A 22,890-nucleotide genomic window follows, 5' to 3' on the forward strand; every position below is an offset into this window, starting at 1 on the left:
AACAGTCCCAAATACAGACACATAAACACAGCATTTTTCAGGCTTGGTCACTGAACAGCAAACCTATCCAAGATTTTGGAAGTTTAGTCTTTTAGAGGGGATAAACAGGACTCTAAAAACTTAATTTTCTAGGTCCTTGTTTCACACAAGTTCAAGTAGTAAAAAGTAAGTTAACAACCCACAGCCCATCTTTGACCTAACACATGACAACAAATTTTTGCCTACTGCCATTTTTAATATTTGGGGTTTTTTTAATAATTGTCAGAAAGGAGCTGATTGCCAGACTGGAACAAGTGGAAAAAGAAAGCAAGGATGCTGCTCAGCTGGCTAAGGAGTATGCAGAACTGACAGAGGAGAACCGAACACTGAGGCTGGCCCAGACGCAGTGCGTGGAGCAACTGGAAAAGCTCAGGATACAGTACCAAAAAAGACAGGGCTCCTCCTAACTCCCAACTAGCTCATATGAGGCACTTCATACAGGATTGGTCCTGTGCTGGAAAGAGATTTTAAAATAAATATCTGTTTAATATGTTACAACACTTTACTACAGATACAGAGTATGTAGAAGTCTATATTTGATGTAATGCTTGCCTCCCAGTAGCTTAATATAATGGATATTTCATCTGTTATATAATGGATGTTTTATTTCAAGTAATGTAATTGAAGTTAATCTATCCCCATTATATGTTCTAGTGGATCAGATTTCTTTTCTAAACATATTTCTTCCAATTTAAGAAGATATGGACACACTAGAAAATTATATAAATAGTCTCTGTGTTGGAAATTTGGATCATACTAATGCATACGGCTGGGACAATGTTAATATATGGAATAAATGTATGTTAATTTTAGTTTGGTGAATTCTTTTTAAGTTATTTTCCTCATGCCTAAAGTGTCTGGAAGTTATCTTGAAGCAGATCTCTTCACTAGTAAAAACTATACTTCATGTCATCTTCACACTGTTGTATAAAATCTGAAAAATAGCACATTAAAAATTGAAGTAACAAAACCATTTTTTTATCAAACAAGTGCACTGCCAATGATAATTTGCAAGTTATAAAATTAAAAGGAGACTGGTGAGATCAAACTTTCCTTCCTCAAGTGTAAAGATTACTTGAGTGTCTTTTTATTGTACTTTTTGGCATGCAAGAAATGAAAAATTAATGTAAGAATCGTAGGTTCATCATAGTTTCAGCTTAGACTATGTCAGTAAAATTATTGTGAGGATCTTTTGTTCTTATTTTCTGGTCTATTTTGAAACATAAGTGGCTGTAACTAGGGACAGGAGTTCTATGATACACAAATAACTGGGAAGTAAAACATCAGTTTTACTTGCTCTATTTATCTCTGTATTTTCTTAGATCAACTTAATTCCATTTCTACAGCAGTTTTTTTCATTAAATGTGGATGTGTGATTTATGATCTGAATGTTCTCAAATCACCTTGTATTTTAAACTCTGCTTGACAGATTCAGCTTGTTACGTCTTCATGAGCTTGGAATTCAACTTAATGTGTTATTAGTACTGAAATGTGTCTTACTAATTGAAAACTATGAACTTAAGATTTGCACCAGGACTTTAGCTTTGATTATTATCATTTGTCTATCATGAAAATGAAATTTCATGTTAATCAGAACAATTCCTGGCAGCAAATGTGACAAAAAAATAATTACAAGCTGCCCATAATTTTTCTGATTGCTTAGAGTATTCTCTGCAGCACAGGTGTGAAAACTGGCTCTGTATTACTCCAAGCACCTGGCACTGCAGCAGGAGAGCATGAAGAGGCAGCAGGAGAGGATAACCTTGTTCCCACATCTCCTCCTGAGCCGCCAGGGCAGCATCAGCATTCAAACCTGGCACTGCTTCCTGCTGTACCTGGGAAATCACCACTCCATGGCTTTCTGCTAGGATGCTCCCTGAGCAGTGTAACACTGTGTTTATTCCTTTTATTATCTGAGGATCCAATTTTCACTGTACCCTGTGGAAGTTGAAGAGGAAAAAAAAACATAGTTAATAAAAACCACTTGGAATACTGAGCCTGGAAGTGCTGGAAAAGCCTTGTTTGAGTTTTGCACTGATGGAAACATAACTTGAAGAGAAATCAGAGCTTTGCTTTGAGCACAGAACAGCACAGAAACTAGAATCTACCTTTTTTTTTGTCTGTGTTTATATGTTTTGAACAAGAAAAATCTAATTTTAAAATAGTTTGTCATTTTAGTAAAAGGTTTTTTCCTTCTAACCTTGAAAACATCACCCAGTTGGATGATTTCAGTGAAATCATTGAAAACCATATAAAGTACATAAAACTAGTTTGTTGACAGACTGGCTTTGGATGCAAATGGATCAGACAGCAGACCTTTACTTACGAATAACTGTGTTCACCTTGAGATTTCCAATTTAAGTGCAGTTACTATGCTTTAGATATCAGAAAAATAACAAACCATATGCTGGGAGAAAAACCTGAGGCAGAGCCACAGTCAGGTGGAGAAGGAAAGCTGGGCCTCATTTGTGGCAATCAGCTCTCTGACAAGAGTCAGGGAGTATGTTTTTCCTAACCTGTAGGTACTGACCAGTATAGAAAAATTCAAGAAATATTTTACAGATGTGCAGACACCAAATTTTTGGTGTGGTCCACCCTACCAGCCTGAATAAATATGAAATTCTTAAATCATCCCAAATTAATTTAAGTCAAAGATTTATATTCAACTTGGACTGTAGCTATGTGCAATCAGTTTTTCCTCCTGCTGTAAATTATGGTGAAAGTAAAAAATAACAGCCTTGTATGAACATATTTGCCTGCGTACATGCTCATGTGCCTGAGAGCAGGGACTCAGAGAAATTGAATCACAATACAAATGAGTAAAACTGATATGGAAGTACCAAGGAAGAAAAATGAAAGTGTCTCTTGGAAACTATTTTTAAAAGAAAAAATATTTGAGGAAGTGGAATTCAAAGGCAGGAAGGTAGGGAAATGGAATTTTCCAAAAATATTCATAGGCAAGTTAAATTAAAATGTAGCATAGTCAACATAACGCAGAAAATTATCCAGGTTGAAAAAAGAGTAAAGGTAGCTGGAACAACCTGAGAGGTAACTGCTGTATCTATCATCCATCTCTTGATCTGTTTATCAACAGCATAATAGTGAGAAAAATTTTCATATTCAGTAAGTCTGCAATTTTGACATGCTGAGTTTTTCTTTGGATACAGTGGAGCTCTGCTGACTGAATAGCTGAAATTAAGCTTTTTAATGAAGCATTTATCATACTGATCTTGTATTTTCTACATAGACAATATGGTTTGTGTCCTGGTTGAAGTGGTCCGCATATTAGGTCCTGTTGTATGTATCACACTACAAAAACAAGTTTAATACGATTATTTAAAAAATGGTTTCTCATTGTATTTCTATTTATACCCAAGAACTTAGAAGCAAGTTTTTGAAATCAAGTACTCAAAAAAGGTTCAATTCTACAACATGTGACTACAACCTGTGAGAATTGCAGTTGTATAACAGACAGAGTATTTCTTGCTGTTATACAGGTTATTCAGGTTAGCAAAAGTAAGCATGCCACTACCATGGTAAATGCATTTTTGCTTCTAAACCACTTAAGACACAGTGAAGCACGGGGTTTAAAATAAAAACAAGACCTGTGTTTTCCATTTTCTATCATTGCTATCTAACTTCCTTCCATCGTAAAGAATGCTGAACAGACTCAATTCAAGGCTTCCAGTTAGCAAGGATATGACTCATGCAGTATTGAAACAGCCAGAGCCAAGGGTGACTTGACACTCAGAAAGTCTGGAAGACAAGGAGCTGTGAGTTTGAGTTCGGTGCCTTTTTTTAAAAAATGTTTCTCTTTCCAGGATTACCTCTATTCTGTCTGGTTTTGTGAATTAATGATCTTCGGAAGTGTGTCACCTTCCACCAGGAGTTTTATTGTCATGTAGCGTTAACAGTGGGGACGGGTGGGACAGAAGGCTGTTCTCAGCCTTCCTTTGAGTTGTGTGGTTGGGGTCTCTGCCATGTCACCCTTTGCTGCTTCATCTCCAGTCACAGGACACCTTGCAGAAATGTGCTAGTCACAGTAACAATCATGAAGCCACTTGGTGTTTTTCCCTACCTAAAATACTTTTCTTGATCAACACATAAAGTGGGAGTGTCTAAAGGAACAGGGAACACTTGTCTGAAGGAGTCTTGCCTCTCTTTCTGGTGGGGGGTACAAGATGTGAAATGGTGGAAGAATAGGGCTGCAGGGAAAGAGATGTTTGGTCCAGGCAGTGATGTCACAGGAAGAGCAAGACTGTGAAGAGCGTTGACAAAACCTGGGTGCTGCCATGACTTTTCACTCCCATCCTCATACTTTCACACTCATACTTGTGCACCCACAACTCTGAGGGTCTTCTCCTTCCTGGTGGAATGTCATGGCATGCACATACACGGATGATATGGTGATACATATCCTTGGAAAACCCACGATAAAACTATTAACTGTCTTCATAACAGGCCTGGAAGGTCTGCAGCAATGAAACACTACAGCTGAACAAGTACCAAAAAGCTGGACCCTGCTGTCCATCTTGATGTACTTCTCTGGGACAAGACCAGACAACTGCATGATTGCACCACTGTGAACTTTATGGAGGGAGGGAAATTGGAGGGGCAGCCTAGACCTCACCATTTCCTTCACTGAGTAGCTTGGTTTTGCAATGTTAAACTGGGTGTTATCAAGATGGTCTTTCAGGTGCACACCAGAACTGTGTAACTGACACTTTAAATTCAAAGTAGATTATTTTATAAGAATGAAAAACCTACCTTGCTGGGGACAGTCACCTCTAGGTTCTTCAGTGCTCCTAAGAAGTAATGTCATGTGTTTCTCGTACCTGTATGAATGAAAGATGACAACCATTCACAAATCACTGTTATCCTCAACCCAGGCTTCCTCCACTGCATGGTTTATTCTGTAGAAAGCACAAGATTTAGCATATGAGTCACTCTGCTTTTCTACACACCAATTATCAGTTCCCCCTTCTAAACCTCAGTTCCTGTAATCCCTCTGACCACAGTCTATCCCCACTGAGTAAGCAGCATCAGCCTAGAGCTCAGATCCAGTTGTCTGACGATCTTATGACATGGTCTGATGATCACCATGTGCTCAAGGTGGTTTCCAAATGCTATGTATGATGTTTTGTGGTTCGGTGCTGGTATGTGGCAGCAAGGAATTCTACCAGCTGCAGGTGCCTGCTGTGAGACATGTTTGGTTTCCTTGAACTGGTTAGAAAATATGAGAGTATGGATTTAGTTATTTGTCTGAATTTTATACTAAATATTAATTCAGGGATTAGGGAAATGAAATGAGGATGTGTGTGCTGATGTAACAAATGTGCAGCCAGATGCCAAACTGTGCTTTGGGTGCTTAGAATGAGTTAAGTGATAAGAGAACTGTAAGTGATGGAAAGGAAGTAGGTACAGCTAGGAAGAGGAACTGGTGACAGAGCTGTTGCCTTAACTGCTTGCTTTCTGGCTGTTTATGGCTTGCACCAGTAGAATGCATAGGCTGTTGTCCTTAGCTCAGCATTAAGAAGCTTTTGTTTGGATGTGTCCCCAATGCTTTTCCAAGCCTCGCTTACACTAAAATTTTATACTGGAATACTTCCAGTATATTTCTTACTTCATTAAGGTTATGTTTTTGTCAACTGTGATACAGCTGTCAGAGCACAGCAGATGGTTCTTCTACAGAAAGAGGAATAACAAGTATCAGGATATGACTATTCTGGTAATCATGGAATCATAGAAAATCTTGAGTTGGGAGGGTCCCATAAGGGTCATTGAGCCCAATTCTATTCCAGCTGCTGTATTTGCATTAAAGATAAATAAAACCTTGATAAATAGCCTGTGTAGAATTAAAACTGCACTGATGCCAGAGCACTTCAGTTCTAAAAGAACTGCAGCCCCACTAATGGTCTTTTGCTGATTTCACTGCACAAGTCGAGTTTGGTACTTTCATGAACTAGATCCGCAGTTTCTCACAAGAAGGAATAGCAGCAATGATGTTCTTTGATTTAAAAACTTTCACCCTGTCTTGTAACTTTCCTACAAGTGTATGACAAACCTCAGTGCACAGCCCAGATTGCCTTGTGGCCACAGACTTCTCCAGTCATTTCATCACAGTGCTCTCCCCAGCTTGGGTCTTCGACTCTCACATTCCTCTGCTGTGTCTAGACAGCTGAAATAAGTCAACCACTCTGAGCTTTTTCAAGCTGTCAGAAGCAAATGCATCATTTAACATTACCTGCTAAGAACCTTGACTTGTGGTCAGACCTTTTTGTATTCCTGGTCTGCAAGTAAATCTGCATATATGTTTACTGATTAGATGTCAGTAAAAAAAATACAAATGTTAATATTAATGGAAGACAGAGGTACATTCAGACAAACTCGTATGAATGCTGTTCTAAATAATAGACATATTCAGGGAGGGTGTTCCCTCCATGGCTGTGAAAATAAAAGCCAGCTACTCACATATGAAGAAGTACTTCCCAATGAAATTATCTGTGCCAAGAACACAAGCATGTCTTTTAGAAATAATTTCAAGCAAAAAAAACCCAAACGACCCACATTACAATTCCCAGCTAAGATAAATTACATCCAGCTATGCACTAACTGCTAAAATTTTGCTTAAATCTGTTTATAACCCTTCAAATAGCTCTCACTAATTTACATTGGTGGAACAGGCCCTTACATTTGACTGAGCTCCCTCTGGTGGGTAATGGGACATTATTATTACAAAGCAGAGATAGCTAAGAAAACGTACAATTATGTTTGTCCAAGTAGAGTTTTATTTATTTGTTTATAGCAAATAATTTTTGTATAAATAGGTAAAAGTCAGTGTACAAATTTATCACTATCTGATCACATCTGAAACTACACAAAGAGTGACATCCAATATTTTTAAGATACTAGAGATACTTCAACAGAGGTATAGTTTTCAACACCTAACATTGAACAGCACTTAATAGGAGCACTCAAGTTAAATGAGTTCTGGCATCCTACAAAAGCCGAGAGCACTCATAACTAAACATTATTTCTGAAACTGAAACAGGGTAGATTTAGGTTAGATATTTGGAAAAAATTCTTCTTCTGAGGCCCTGGCACAGGTAGCCCAGAGAAGCTGTGGCTGCCCATCCCTAGAAGTGTTCAAGGAAAGGTTAGACAGAACTTAGAGAAACCTGGTCTAGAGGAAGATGTCCCTGCCTATGGCAAGGGGAGTGGAACTGGATGATCTTTAAGGTCCCTTCCAACCCAAACCATTCTATGATTCCATGATTCTATAATTCTATCAATTATATAATAAAGTCTCTGCTTGTTCAAACTACTTTTGGAGTTCAGATAGATTTATATGCCTAGAAATCTGGCCTATATGGCTTTAGACAGTACTGACCAACTGCAGGCACTTTGCAGTGCTTATTTAATGGTACAATAACTAAGAGTCAAATATGCTTTAAATAACACAGTACAGAACAACTGGCAAACGTGTCTCTTTTTTTTCTGGTAAATTTTAATATGCCTTAAATCTCATACACGCTGGTATTAACGAGTGAGCATTTCTAAAAGAAAGCACAAATGTTCTCTTCCTATTTTTCTCTTTTTATTTAGGTTAAGTAATCTGAATAGGGGAAGTGTCAGGCTTCGGAAGAGTGTCCTAATGCACAGGCAAGGTTCCAACCACAGCTGGAGTTTCAACAACCTGAAGTGGTTGTGCTGGAATATTAGGACTGCTTTGCCAGTAATGAATTTAGTGGCTCTTGCACATTCCACAGTCTATTTGAACAAACTTCTTTCTGGAAAATTTGGGTTCCTAGAACACGCTGAAAGGCAAAAGAGCAGAAAAAACATGCTACTAAGTTTGGTCTTCTATTTTAATAAATTCAGTTATTCAATTGATAAAACAAGGTTATGTTTCGTCATTTGGCTGAAACATGATAAGAGGTAAAATTCTAGTTGCACTGTATTTAAAGGTGAGACATGAAGACAAAAGATAAAGAGGATTTTACCAAAGACACCATTTTTACTTGCAGTTTTTGAGACCTTTGTATGTCCTGAGTATGACTGTATGTGCAGTGTTTTCCAATGTTTATGATATTCTTCTAATCCTGTAAATTCTGTTCAAGGGAATTTCAACTCACAGTTTGATTGCCAGAGTAAATCTTCCACTATATTACTGTCCAAAAGGAAATCGTCACTGAATGTTTATCATGGGAAAGTGGCATTTAAAAGTGCTTAACATTACTTTTGCAATGAAGGTGTCCAAGTCTAAGTGAGCAAGACTGCCTGGTAAGAAATCAGCAGCACCAGAAAGGCACCACATGGTAAACTGGACTTAGGCTCTGGTTCAAACAGCACTTACCATGGGGCACTGTGGCCACATCAAACAAATATCTTGAACATACACCTAACTTGAAGCAATGAGTAGTTCCCACTGATTTGCCAATAGGACTGTTCAAAGTAGATTTATTCATGCACTGAAGTGTTTTGCTGGATTGAGGCCAGAGAGACTGGTGCCTCAGCCTGAAACTTGACTGTTTTGGGATTCATTGGAATTTAATTACATGCTTGGAGTTTTCAAACACTGCACTGCAACAGGGCCTTTCCATTCAGCTGTCTGTCAGGGGGCTAAAAAGGTCTTCACAGCATCTGTCAGCAGGGAGGTGCTTACCTTGCTGTGGTAAAGGTGCATACAAAACCATCTTTCTGCAGCACCATGGGCTGGGCTAGATCCAGTTGCAGCTGCCACACAAGCCAGATGCTTGTAATGCAGAAGTGGTGAACAAAACATTCTCTTTGTCATTCCTGGTAAGCACGTTTGTTCCCACTCACACAACTGCAGCCATGCCAACCCATATGAAGTAACTCTGTAAGGTCATTGTATGAAACTGTATGAGTTTAAAAAGGAAAAAAGCAAGCAAACACAGAAGAAAGGTCAAGTATTTACAAAGCACTATAAAATACATTTTGAAATAGTTCTTAACTGATAGACTAACAGCATAATACTACTAAAAAATTTAGAAATGCTCCTCTTGCTTTGTGTTTTTGGGAAAAATGTAGTAGAAATACTGGACTAGGACAAGAATGTCATGGGTGTCTGTCAGATGGGCCCCATTCCTCCTTTTCTCTCTCTCCATTTACCCCTCCCTGTTCTTCCAGCAAGAGGAGATCTCAGCTGCTTCAAAGATGAGATGTAGAAATAAAATGTTTCCCAAAGTTGTGGTTGTGGCACTCTTTTGTTGGAGAAAATACCTTCTGCTTTTGATGTAGGAGCTGGGCAGAGGAGGAGTGCTTGGGTTAAAGGTGGATCCTCTGCTCTCAACATGAATTGCTACTTGAATTTGGATGTGTGATAAGCAAATGAAATTTTCAGTTGGCATGTGGTAAGTAAAGACATAGAGCTAAAATATTTCCCAGCTGAATTTATTCTGTAACCCAAGAATTTTTATGCATTGGCAACAATTTAGCGCACAGATCTCTCTCCTCACAAATGCATGCTTTCACATAGGCATATGTGGCCACAGACAATTTTGCTTGTGATTTCATTCCTTTGGTCTTTATAAATTGTGAAGGAAGAATATATCAAGTTCAAGCACAAAATAATCCAGTATCTGGACCCAGGAAGGAGGAAGACTGCCTTTAAATTTGGCTTGAACCTGTTACTGCTTTTCTGATTTGCTAATCAGAATCACTAATCAGTACTAATCAAATTCAAAGCTTTTCCTCTTCCTTTCCTTTCCTTTCCTTTCCTTTCCTTTCCTTTCCTTTCCTTTCCTTTCCTTTCCTTTCCTTTCCTTTCCTTTCCTTTCCTTTCCTTTCCTTTCCTTTCCTTTCCTTTCCTTTCCTTTCCTTTCCTTTCCTTTCCTTTCCTTTCCTTTCCTTTCCTTTCCTTTCTTTACTTTTTCTTTTTTTTTTCCACCTAGTCAGGAGTATTAAAAGATATGCCTACAAAAGGTAAGGAACTTTGAGTGCCTTTATAAAATGTCAGACAGCAGTGAGCTCAGACCTATCATGACATGTACAACTGAACAATTACTATTTCAGCATTTGGAGGTTTTTGTCTGATGATGCACTTTCCTGATACAGGAAAGAGAAGGATTTACTTAACATCTCTCTGCTGCAAGCAGAGGATTTATGAAGCACATCATCTTCAGCTAGTCTGCGCCTTACTGATGTGTAATTGAGGACTTTTACATAAAAACAAATAAAAAGTATTTCCAGCCCCATTTAAATATTTATTAAACACATTTCTAAATACCATTTTAGTTAAAAGAGTCAGTGCCAGCTAAAGGATGAAATTAGAAGAAGAGGAGTAGTCTACACTGGGCTTAGATTGCTTACTGTGAAGTTTAAGTTGATTTTTCAAAACTAAGTAGTATTTGCATAAGCAGCATGGAACTTCATTCTCAGGGATGGGGTAATAGGGCTTTCTCAGTATCTTCTTTTTTTCTGAAATAAACAAAAATTGACGTGTTACATCATGCCAGACTTCACCTTAGAAGATTAAGACTGATTAAAGATCTCCTCTAGCATCTGACAAGAACTTGGACAATACAGAAAATGTCCCAGTGAGATGTGAGTAACTCAGGTCACATTATCTGGGGTTGATGCTGCCCTGGGAATGGGGTCAAGAGCAGGCAGTAAATGTTTGTTCAAACTTTAAGTGCCTGGGATAGAGGTCTTTTACTTCTGCACTGATGTTTAGGGATGTAGGGGTCTGGTCACCCACCAGCTGAGTCTCCATGTCCCTCTTTCCTTTCCTCTTTGTGAGGGTGGTGAGGCCCTGGCACAGGTTGTCCAGAGAAGGTGTGGCTGCCCCATCCCTGGAAGTGTTCAAGGCCAGGCTGGACAGGGCTTGGAGAAACCTGTGATAGTGGAAGCTGTCCCTGGCCACGGAAAGGGTGTTGGAACAAGATGATCTTTATGGTCCCTTCTAACCCAAACCATTCCATGGTTCTATGATCCACTTAAAACTTGGCTCTCTACACTCAAGTGCCTTCTTGGACTACTCTTAAGATTGAGACTCCTGGTATTCTGAGTCATGTTATGTGGATATAAGAAATACCTAAAATGCAGGTTCTGAGTAGCATCAGCACCATACTGTTCCGGCTTTGCTTGAAAAAAACCATCCCAGAAACCAACTACTTATCAACAAACTATTCTGCCAACCACACAAAGGTGGATATGGTACAGGCACAAACACAACACAGGACAAGGAATTTCAAATCCTTATGGAAAGTCTGTGAAGCTGCAGACATTGTTCTCTTGAAGTTGGTGGTCTCATGTAAAGCCCCACTGTGGGCCACACACAGCACAGCAGGTTTGTGTGACCTCTGTTCCTTAGGGAGTCACCTCCAACTTTTGCAGGGCAAAGCAGAGCAAAGAGGCTGCTCCACAACTTGATCTGCTGATTCCGCCTGTTGCTCTTCATGTAACTGGCAAAAAGCATCAAAATGTGTAGAGAACAGAAAATGTGGCCCTTTGTCACCAGGGCTCCAGAGGCACTATCAGGTAGCAAAGAAGAAGCCAAAGATTTCAAACATTCAGGGCAAGTGCTCCTGCAGCTCCAGAGAGGTCTAATGTGACCCAAATGGAAAATGAGATTGAAAGTATAATGGAAACATTCCTGTATTTTAAAAAAAAAGAAAAAGCAACTATTTATAAAAATATTATTGTGTGGCTGCAATGATGCAATGAAGAAGTATGAGACACAAACTGACAGTTGTCTATACTGTATGGACAATTATATTCAAGAAGAACTCGAGCTTTTTCAGGGTTTAACTTGCAGCTTCTTCCAATAAGCGGAAATCCTGGAGAAAGACAGCTGAAAGGGGGCAGGAGACTGCTTTCCTAACATGCTGAAACAATGTTATTGCTTGGTAATCTGTGCTAAGAAATGCAAGAAATGTACCCTAAAAATAAGTTTGCTCCTCTGCACTCTTCGACCTCTAGAAGGTTTTTGGTGATGTCTCAGCTTAAGAACAGACTTAGCAGAGCAATAAAGATCTGGAAGGATGTGCACTATAAACTTTGTGATAGTGTAAGTGCGTGTTTTGTAATTTCCTTGGAAAATTGCTTGGGACTGTTTCATTCATGTGCAGTGAACAGGAGGAAAGCATGCAGTGATTTCCTACCAATCCTCCTCTTCAGAGCCAGTCTGTAGGACCAAAACCCCTAGGACACATCTGCTGATTCATCTCTGGTGCTGCAGGAACTTCTGGAAACTCCAGGCAGGAACAGATCCCCAAGGAATGAAGGGAGGAAGCAAGGGAAGGACAGAGGCAGGCAGATCTAATGCCTGGGCTGCCTGGAAAACTTTGCTGTGCCCATTTTGCCCACTTTGCCCATTCACTCTGGACAGCTGATCTGCATTGCTATTTTTTTCAGTTGCTACTCTAGGTGATTCCTTCCTTATTCTTGTTAGTAATTTTATTTAAAGTTGGGCTATGCACTTTGTGAAGTCAGCTCCAGTTTCATCCTTCCTTCTGCCTAATTATTTCTGGAAACCCTGTGCACAGTTTAACCATCCATCATTGGTCTGAGCCAACAGTCCTTTTTGATAAAGCAGAAATATTTAATTTTAATGCTGTTTACTAACACTCTCAGGGCTGAACTTTTCTGTTGCCTATTCTCTGCTAGAATTTTTGTTTCTCATTTCCTTTATTAAATTGAACAATTTCATGTAGTTTTGTGTTAGAACTGCTCTAACCTTCTGTCAGACAGCTCTCTCTTTAGAAAAATTAACTTCATACCCATACCAATGCTTTATTAAAAAAAAATATTCACGGGCAGCAACACAACTGTCTTAATTTATTAACAACCAATTAACTTTCTTAATGGGCAGCTTTTCCCTGACTATAAGAGTTTGTTGCAATTAACTACTTGATTTATAATTACTTTGCTTCCCAATCTCTTACAGACTTGCTGTTTGGTTTTTTTTTCCTTAATGCACTTCTGAACTCCTTTTTTTTCTTCTTTTTTTAACTAACAGCAACAGGTTTTCTCCCTGGTAGAAGCTTATTTCTCTCTCACAGCTTGTAGGGTAGGGAGAGGACTCTATCTCTGGTATGTCTGCTCTGACATTGATATGGAGGCACCTTTATTTTCCAGAACTCATTTTCATAGAAGTTTGTTTTCTGCTTTTATCTGATAATGCAAACATATTTTGTATTTCAACAGTTTCTGACTGTTGAAGTACAAAATATGCTGACTTTAAATTTAACCCACAACAGCACAACGTTACTCAGCACTTCTCATTTGTTTTCCAGAAGAGTTTTTGGTTAGCTAATTCTAATTCATTCTATCAGTGGTTAAAGTTTATGTTTTCACTGTAAGGATATTTCAGGGCTTTATCTACCGAAATACCATTTTTTCCCTTTGGATGAAGCTTCATTATTATATGTAGATAGATATAGATATAGAGACATATAGAGATAGGGATAGATATAGAGAGATATAGATAATATAGATAGATATAGATATATAGATATATAGATATACACACATACACCATACTACTTCCTCAATTATGACAGCCATGTAGACAATGAATCGAGGATATCTTGGATCTGGAAGTTAGCTAGCAGTTGACAATATGTTGTATTTTGCTGTTTGAAACTCTGACAGTACCTGAAAAAGCTCAGTTTAACCCAAGCTAATTATCACATTTTTTATCGCCGGCTCCCCATTTTTTATAACTCATTAATTCCAAGCTTAAAATAATGCACATGGATTAAAATAAAATCCAGGTGATCTCTTCAGAAGAGCAATGTTTGATCAACACAAACAGGCTAATATCTGGAGAACTAATGATCAGAAGGAGATGAGAAGAACTAAGGAAAACTGGTGATGGCAGTTTTGTTTTTTGTGGCCTTTTAGTAATTTCTACCAAAATAATTCAAAGAATGCTCAGAAGAATGCAATAGAAAGTCTTATCAGCTTCAAAGACAGTGTCCCCACCACCAGAAAACAGGCTGAGGAAGTCAGAGAACACAGGCAGAGGATGAACCCTGATCCTGTCATGTTGCAAATGGGTCTTTTCCCAGCAACTTTTGCAAAATTTTATGAGTGGGGGAGAGCAAACAAGAAACAGAGCCCTAGAGTTTGGGTACTGGAGCTCTCCACCTAAATCTCACACTTCTGTTTTTGAAATCCAATTCACAGCCCTGAGGTGAGGGGCCAGTTCCTCTCTGTTTCCAGCGAGGTACCCCAGCCAGAAGGCAAAGGGCTGCACTTTGTCAGAGGCCAGGCTCCACCTGTGCTCCCAGACTGGGGACATTGGAAATGCCACTCCTGAACCTCGAAACTCAAGCACTGCACCTAATCAGGGATGGGGACACAGCTTTCCTGGGCTGTGGCTGGTCTGTGAGTGCATAGCCAGGGGCACTGGAAGATGCTCAGGTCAAACAGGGAAAGATGGACTGAATGGAGCTGTGTGCAGGAGGAGAAACAAGGAACATACTGCTTAGTTTTGCATTTTGGATGTAAGTGGAGGTCAGTTTTGGAAAACCAGGTGTATTTGTACACTTAGATATACCCAGGCATATATCCAAACTCCTCCTACAGAGCAGTATTTGCAGTTGTGCTACTCTGTCACCAGCTCAGGGCTGCTGTTTGAACTGCTTTATCAAATGCAGTGCTTCAAACACACCAGCTATTATGGAGTTGCCTCCCTCTCCTTTCAGTCCAGTTAATATTTTACTTCTTCTAGCTCCCCAGAAGAATCACTGAAGAGCAATACTTGCAAATAAAACCTGCGCTCTTTCATTTTGCAACACAAGTTTTTGCTAAAGTTTTTGCTAATTATTTAGCTAGAGGCCCTGCCTAACCTTAGGGTGGAAGTGAAGGTGGGTGCACAGAGCCCAGCTAAAACAATGACCCTTGCAAGGAAAGACACTGAGCACAGCAGGTCCCCCCCAAGGCTGAGCTGTGCAAATCCCTGGAAAGTTTCTGGGGTGTGCTCTGCTTTCCCAGGGATCACTTGCTTTCAGACTAAGAGCCTTGAAGAACAGGCTCCCCAGGGCTGTGGTCATATGGCCAAGCCTGCCAGAGCTCAAGGAGCATTTAGACAACACTCCCAGGCACAGGATGGGATTCTTGGGGCTGCCCTGTGCAGAGTCAGAAGCTGGACTTCAAAGATCCTTTTGGGTCTCTTCCAGCTAAGGATATTCTGTGATTCTATCATTCTATGATCATGCTTTTCTTTGTCAGAGACCTCCATCACATGCTTTATCTGGTGAAAATGCTGTCTTTCTTGATTGAGAGAAACATATTCTTTAGAATCATTCATCAGGGGATTTATAGTACCCATGGCATTGTGTGACCTTGCACTTTAACTCACGACCTTCTGGTTGTCCATGTGTTCTGGTAAATCACAGATTTCTGCAGCAGCAGCAGCAGACTGCTCTCCAATACACATTATTCTTTACACTACTCTTAAGATACATTGCAATTTAAGAAATGTCATGAAAATAATGTGTGACATTTAATTTAAATATATTTTTATATTTTATACTAAAAATAACAAGATATGAGTTAAGAAGTTGCTTCCAATGTTGATTTCTCTATTCTCACCAGCATCAGCAGTGTAAAAACTTGGCAGCAGTTGAATTCAAACAACTGCACCACTTGTGATAATCGATAGCCTTATTTCAAAACCAGAAAGTACCTAGAAAATACAACTGACTCTTCAGCAGTTTTTTTTCTGCAGCATCACTTCCACTGCAATTGGCAAATAACAAAAAAAAACCCAAGCAGGCTGTTCATGTCCTGACAGAAATAAGTTTGCCTTGTGCAACTGAGAACCTTTAACCCAAATCTGTACTGCAATGTAGATTTGAGAAGTTTCTAGAAATTTTTAAGTGGTTATCGAAAGTATTTCTTGCTTTATGCACCAGCAAGTTTTGATATCAATGACAGCCAACTTTATATTAATAGAAGCATGTGAAGCTTAGTCATCATGTCCTTACAAATACAACTGCTGGCAACATAAAAACAGTTAAAAGTTTCTTGTTGGAAGAAGAAGAGCTACTAATCCGAATCAACATGCCTGTGATGACACAGGACCTCTCTCAGTCAAACAGGCAAGATTTGGACAATGAGAGACAGAATGGGTAGGACCTCAAACTGTGTTTTATCTGTAAATCACTTTACATTTCAGCTAATCTGAATTAATATTGACAGAGAGGGTTAGAAGCCCCATATACGGAAAAGCTGTGGAAAAAGTAATTTTCCAAAGATGGTGAAATTGGTCATTAATCATTATTATTACATAAGGGCATTTTCCCAAAACTGGTTTTACACAAAATATCTGTTACTCCTTGTTTTTTGAAATTAGTGTCTGGAAGCTTCCTTCTCATTCTGCTATATCATCTCAGTTTTGTTAAATCATATTGTGCCACTAATGAAACTGCCAAGTGGTATTAAAATAGCACAGATCAGCACGATGGAGAAACATTTCTCTGACATTTCCTGATATGCAACAGAACAGGGTATGTTTTGAATAGATTTTTAAAGGCTTGTTCACTCAGATCTTAGTGGGGCTACTCCTCTACTTATGTGCATGTGCTGTTAAATGTCTTAGTTTTAGCAGAAGAGGGACTCAGCCCATACTATATTCCATTTCACTCTCTCTTTGGAGTATTTAACTCACAATCCTAGAGTTGTATAATTTTGCATAAACATTCCTTACATAGACTATAAGTGCCAGTCCCAAAGCCTACATTCCCAGATGCAGAGGCAGTTGATTTGCATTCCCAAATGCTTCTTTTATATTTGTTATTTTACTTCAGAAACACTGTTAAAAATGCCCCTGTATTGTCCACCCGCATTCACACCTCATGATCTATTAATAAGGCAGGAGTCGCTACTGTGTATTTACATGCAATTTCTGCATGTATTTATTAAATTCAAGTTCAGAGAAAAACATTTTTGATTCATCTAAGGCATATGAGGGAGCACTCAGAGCTGAAGGTTTGTGTCTTATCAGGTCCAAACCTTACTGTGCTTTGCCGTGGCTGCAAGCAGAGATGTAAACAAGTTGACCCTAACTTGCAAAACTCCACCTGAACTCCAGAATGCCAAATTTTCCAACTCATTCTGAGGTGGAGGGGCATGAGGAGAAGTAGGTAATATGCACAGGTACAACACAGGGCATTTTGAGAGGTTAGTCAGCAGCAGACTGCTCTGCCAAGCACCTCCTCTGGATGCCCCAAGAGCAGCAGTGTGCTTGGCATAGGCAGGCAGAGAAAACTTCTCTGCAGGTCCAGTAAATGGTCCCATCCTCTTAGAAAGGCTGTAAGGGTCTTGCCCTCCTGGGGAGTACACCCACCCACAGACAGCAGTCCTACACAAAGCCTTACTACAACCAGCTACGTAGTGGGACAGTCCTTGAGTCAATACAGCTGGAATTTGATAGATAAAAAGAGGAGGATTTTGTGCTGGAGAAAAGAATCACAGTGGCACAGGAAATACTGAGAGAAAATTAATCTCCGAAGCAAAACAACAGTTGGGAATCACCTCACAGGAAATTCAAGTTTGTAGGTCTCTTCATCAGGAAGAAAGTGGGCAAAGAAAGACCCACAAAAACTGGATTCTCTCCCAGCCTTTTGGTAGTGTGGTAACCCTTCACTTCTTCTGCCATCCCTCCTTTTCCTCAACCTTCCAAATGCTTGCTGATAGGTAAAGCAGGCAACACGTAACTAAGCTGTTCTCTCCTGGGGACTGGAAACCCTATGTGAGCTCTGCAAACAAGAGATAGGGGCAATTTCAGGAAAGACACAAAATTTGTAAAGAAATGTACTCACAGGCTGCTTTTCACCTCTGCACTCAAGCCTAGCATACATTTTACCATTTTGAATATCAAACCAGCCCCAAGGCAAAATGTAAGAAGAGGCTGCTGCACACAACCCAGGATGTATCTGAAAAGCCTTCATTGACGTTTTCAGGTGGTTTTTTGCAGACTGGTTTGAAAAGGTCCCAAGATTTGTAAGTTCTGGTTGGAGCAGCACCCAGGCTCCAACAACACTCAAGACCTGCAGTGTCAGTAAGAGTGGTTATTTACATGTTTGTCTGGAAAAGCAAGCCTCAAAATTGTTTGAATCATGTAAGAACAGCCCCAGAGATTTTTGCTGAGTAAATATATCTTTCACTAGGCATCTTTGCCTCTTTCAGCCTTTCTTTAGTACTTCATCCCATTAAACAAAAGCTGAGGGAGGATCTTAGCAGGTAAATACCAGAAGGGATGGTATAAAGATGATGGACATGGGCTTTTCTCAATGGCATCCAGTGACAGGCAACTGGCACAAACTGGAACACAGGAGGCTCCATCTGAACATTAGAGAATCCCTTTTCCCTGTAAAGGTGACCAAGCACTGGCATAGGTTGCTCAGAGAGGCTGTGGAGTCTCCATCCCTGGAGATACCAAAAAGTTTCTTTCTGATACCCAAAAGGTATCTCAAAAAAGATTGGGAGTCTCCTCCAGTCCTGGTACAGGTATGGATCCCGAGCTGTGCAAAGGAGGGAGAGATAAAATACGAACAGTGAGAAATTAGTGATTATTGTGTGCTAAGGTATACTTCATAAGACAGAAAAAGTAGCTAAGAACCAAGTTATCAGGAAATGACACTGTACAATCAGTTCCATCAGTTCTATAACAAGTTCCAGATTTGCAAGTGCACTTTCCAATTGTCAGCTTGCTGTTTTCAGCAACTTTCATCCTCTGACAAGCACCAACAGCTAATTTGTGCATTATCCAACGATCTGGTTTTGAGAAGCTATCAGAGCCAATATAGTGAATTGCAGGTTTATGTCTCTTTTTTTTTTCTTTTTTCTTTTTTTTTCTCTTTTCTTTAATTTTTACTTTTAACTTTCATGTTGATGGCAATATCTCCTCGTGTGTCTGATTGCACTAGGTTACTTCTTGCTGTGTATAGCAGTTTTGGTGACTTTCACAGAACTAACCTGGAGATAAAATCAAAAGTAGAGTTAAAATTGGCCTCCTTTTCCCTTCAGTGGAGTTGTGTGCTTAAACCATGACTCATCATGACTTGCAGTCACACCCAGGCCCGTGATGAGCTGACTGGCCAGTCTTGAGAACAGAAGGCAGTCCAGATAGACACAGCAGATGGGTGAAGGTTGGCTCCCTCCTCTTACTGGATTACCACAGTGACAAACAAACCAGCAATCACCCCGGTTTCTCAACTGAGGTTCCAGCTTGGTAATGAGTCCCAGAAACTGAACAGCCTCTGTTGTGGGACATTTTAATGTGCAGCTCTAGACAGAAGTAGATACTGAATCAATTTTTCCTCTGTTATGACAAATGGGGAAATGTGCAACCTCAAAAAATAAATCACTTTTTCTGAAAGCTACTACAGGAGAGTGAATATGTCAAAGTCAAACTGTTTTCCTGGCAAGTCATTGCATGATCAATACATGAATAGCAGGTTACAATAAGAACTTCGTGTTGTGAAATTAAAACTTAGTCAAGTGTTTGAATGCGTGGTACTCTTTCCTACTTTTGGTACGCTTTCCAGCTTTAGCCAAGTTTTCAAATACATCATTCACCTTTGCAATCATTCTGTGTAGCACAAGCAAGGTGGGTGATCATAAAAAAGACTTTATTTAAGCAAAAGAATAGCTTCAGAAGGTACTTTAAAAAATTATATCATCCTCCAAAAGATGTGTTACTTTATGCCACTGTCAGACACCTCCAAAAGCAAATCCAATTTCATTGTTCTCTATTCTTGTCCTCATATATTCACAGTAGCCTTCAGACAGCCCAAGTATAAGTCATTCAGAAGCTTTCTACCAATAAATGTTAAAATTAATCTTTCTTCAGGCATTAGACTCAAAAAGAATAGATGTTTTATTTCCATATTTTCTTTCAGAGTACTTGAACTGTTTCAGTCTGGTGCCTGAAAACCTAACCTTTTGAGTCATTTAACCAGTGTTTGTGTTGTTCATCTGTCTGTCATGGTTGTGTCTGACCTCTGGGATGATTGCAATAAAAAAACATTCAGTTTTTCTTTCTTTCCTTTCTTCGCTATGACTCAACATCCTTCTCCTCTCAGGGGTATGACTACAGTTCATAGGGAATAGGTCCAAAGTTTCAACATTTCAAGTGTCTCACCCATAAATACTTTTGTCATGTAAAAAGTCTCTGGGTACCTATGTTTGCAGATATACTGCACATTCCCTGGGTTATAAGCCGGGGTGGGGAGAGTTATCATTCTTTTAGAGAAGCAACAAAGCAGTACTCCAGATATCCCAGATAATGAAGCACTAAGGAGTACACTTCTGGGTTAAAGGAGTTCAGAGTGAAAGCAATAACCAGATGTGTGTGGGAATATTGCACTACCAGCAATTAGTTCCCTTAAACTAAGCATATGCAGAGGGGTCATCCCAAATTGCTACTTCAGAAGACTCTCAGTAGACTGTATAATAAATTAAAGAAAACAGATGGGTTCTTCCCACCCTAGTAGTCTATTTCGTGAAGAGATGACTCTTTTCCCCAGCAGGACCCCTTCAAAGGGGGAGGGCACACAGTGGGGGCACACAGCAAACAGTGGGGTCTCTTGTGCATTTAGTCTGTGGTTCTGTGAACACACACCCTCAGTCCCCTGAGCATCAGGTGTTTCACCAGGTCTCCCTCCATCTTCCCAAACTCCTGGTGTTTCCATCAGTCCATGTGTGGATATGCATCTGGCTGGAAACAAAGAGCCTGCTGGTTTCAGGCTCAGCAGTTTTCTGCCGCAGGGATTTAATTCACCCAAAGCCCTCCCAGGTGTGATCCCACAGCATTACTTGAGGCTGGAAACACTCATCGAGCCCTGCATGGCATACTCTGGTTTTCCCGCATGTACCTGCATTTCCTCACAGGGTTCAAGAGAGCCACTGTGTAAAAATGCCTGGTCTGGACATCCTGGATGTGGTAATTTCACTTCACCTGCTGAACACCTCTCATCTTTTCCCAGATCAATCAGCCCAGGCATTGCTGTCTGACAAAATTACAGCCATTGACAGTGTTTACTCCAAGCTTCCAGGAAGGCAAATCCATTTTTCACCAATAAATCATTTTCCTCTTTTAAGTACCCTTATGAGGCTTTTTTACCTGTCCTGCTGCAATTCTTATTCTTTGGTCTTTTCATACAGCTCCCCCAGCCTATCTAAGCAGACCTCTTATTTTCTGCAGCTAGACACTTACAAATGTTTCCCACCTTTCTGCCATTGTTTACACATGGTTTATATCCCTTCTCATGGAATCAAAAGTAATTCTCACACTATTCAAGAAAATAAGTCCCTTTTTTTCCCATTGAAATGTTACTGCTAAATTTAAGGATGATGGTTTTAAAAATTATATCTGGGGAAAAAGAGGAAACAAAACAGATTTAACTGAGACACTGTTTTTCATTTTAAGAAGATTTGATGTGAATCTGGACCATATTAGCTGTAGATTTAAGAGAATCACCCTTACAATTGCATTTTAAAAGATAGTTTACTAGAATAGGTCTTACTTCTAGATAGAAAGCATTTTTTGTAAAGAGGGAATGTAAAAACATTTTCCTATGATTAACACCATGCTTTCCCAGGACGAACAAAAGACTTTTGTAATCCAGAAACCACAAAAAATAAGCATGTGTGTTCCCAAGGATTAGAACAGTATTAGAAGCATGCAGCAGAAGACGGTATGGAAATAAATTCTAAAATAATGTATTCAAAGGCTTCAAAAACCATTTTAAACCAAGAGTCGGTTTTTCAGCTCATACATATTGACACAGCCCCGAGGTTTCAATTACCTAGACACATACCACAGTAGCTCCTTGATAGTTCAATTTACAGTTAGAAAATGTTATCTAAATGTAGATTAGAAAACAGCTTTTGTGTTTGCAAGTTCACAGGAAGGAGTGGTTTGGCTTTCATTTACTGGAATGTAAAATGGACGAATCCTCCATATGATGCCTACAGAAGTCACATTTGGTGTGGCCATGTGTTCAACAGGGTCACCAGCCTCTGTGGAACTAGAAGATGGGCCTTCAGCATCGATTTTTGACTTCCCAGCACTTTTGCTCTGAAGGATTCTGGCGGCAACATCCTGCAGAACTATGTGGCCATGGGTTTAATCTGGGAGTTATGTCTCTAGCCTAACCCAGTTATACACAGTCCCACCACAAAAGGCATCTGCAGAAGGAGTTTCATCACACAGTGTCACAGACACCAGCCACAGAGAGGGAACAATTACCCCATGGAGATGCCTATCTAGTTCTGTCAGCTACACAGGATCCTAGATGAGAGTAGCTTAGACTAGACAGCTGAATTTTACATGGCTACAGAGAGGTGAGATGAATCTCACCTTTAGCCTTGGGATATGTCACAATTTACCTCTGGAGAATTTATTAGTCAAGTTTCTATGGTAGGAAACCAGCTTCAGTATAGAAAGGATAAAAAGAGGGGACAAGGGCAGAAGAGAAGACACCCAATATTAACGGTGGCCTAAATATTCCATAGTACAGCCTGTGCCCTGTAGCCCACACAACTAACCTGCAGATTAGAGCACTTTAATCTTTCTGGGCCAGTATCAAGCCACAGACCAGCCAGAGCTCAATAGATCGAGTTACAAACTGGTGGTAGCTGAGGCTGGAGCTTTTAGAGTGCCAGAAGCAGTAAACAACACAGAGACAGCTACAGCCAGGCTTCACAAGGAATTAACAACATTTGATAGAATGGGACTTAGAGTCCCATTAATGCCACCAATGTGTCAGAAAAATAAATCTATTTCAAAAAAAGAGACATTTTCCCTTACTTTCTTCTGATGATATTGTTATTTGTTATCATGCATGCTAACTTTGTGAACATTTATCA

At 39.7% G+C, this 22,890-nt stretch overlaps 1 protein-coding gene across 3 annotated transcripts in view; it reads left to right on the forward strand.

Annotated features, from left to right (window-relative positions):
- Positions 1-2,054, forward strand: part of MAP3K7CL (MAP3K7 C-terminal like) — a 31,437-nt gene extending 29,383 nt beyond the window's left edge. For all 3 annotated transcript variants that reach the window (XM_014882024.2, XM_088157204.1, XM_088157187.1), the window contains one exon: positions 266-2,054. In XM_014882024.2, the coding sequence (XP_014737510.2) occupies positions 266-446 (181 nt within the window). In that variant the 3' untranslated portion in view covers positions 447-2,054. The remainder of the gene's footprint in view (positions 1-265) is intronic.
- The last annotated feature ends 20,836 nt before the right edge of the window (positions 2,055-22,890 follow it).

This window comes from Sturnus vulgaris, chromosome 2 (genome assembly GCF_052056855.1).
Source record: "Sturnus vulgaris isolate bStuVul1 chromosome 2, bStuVul1.hap1, whole genome shotgun sequence".
In the NCBI taxonomy this organism is placed as follows: domain Eukaryota; kingdom Metazoa; phylum Chordata; class Aves; order Passeriformes; family Sturnidae; genus Sturnus; species Sturnus vulgaris.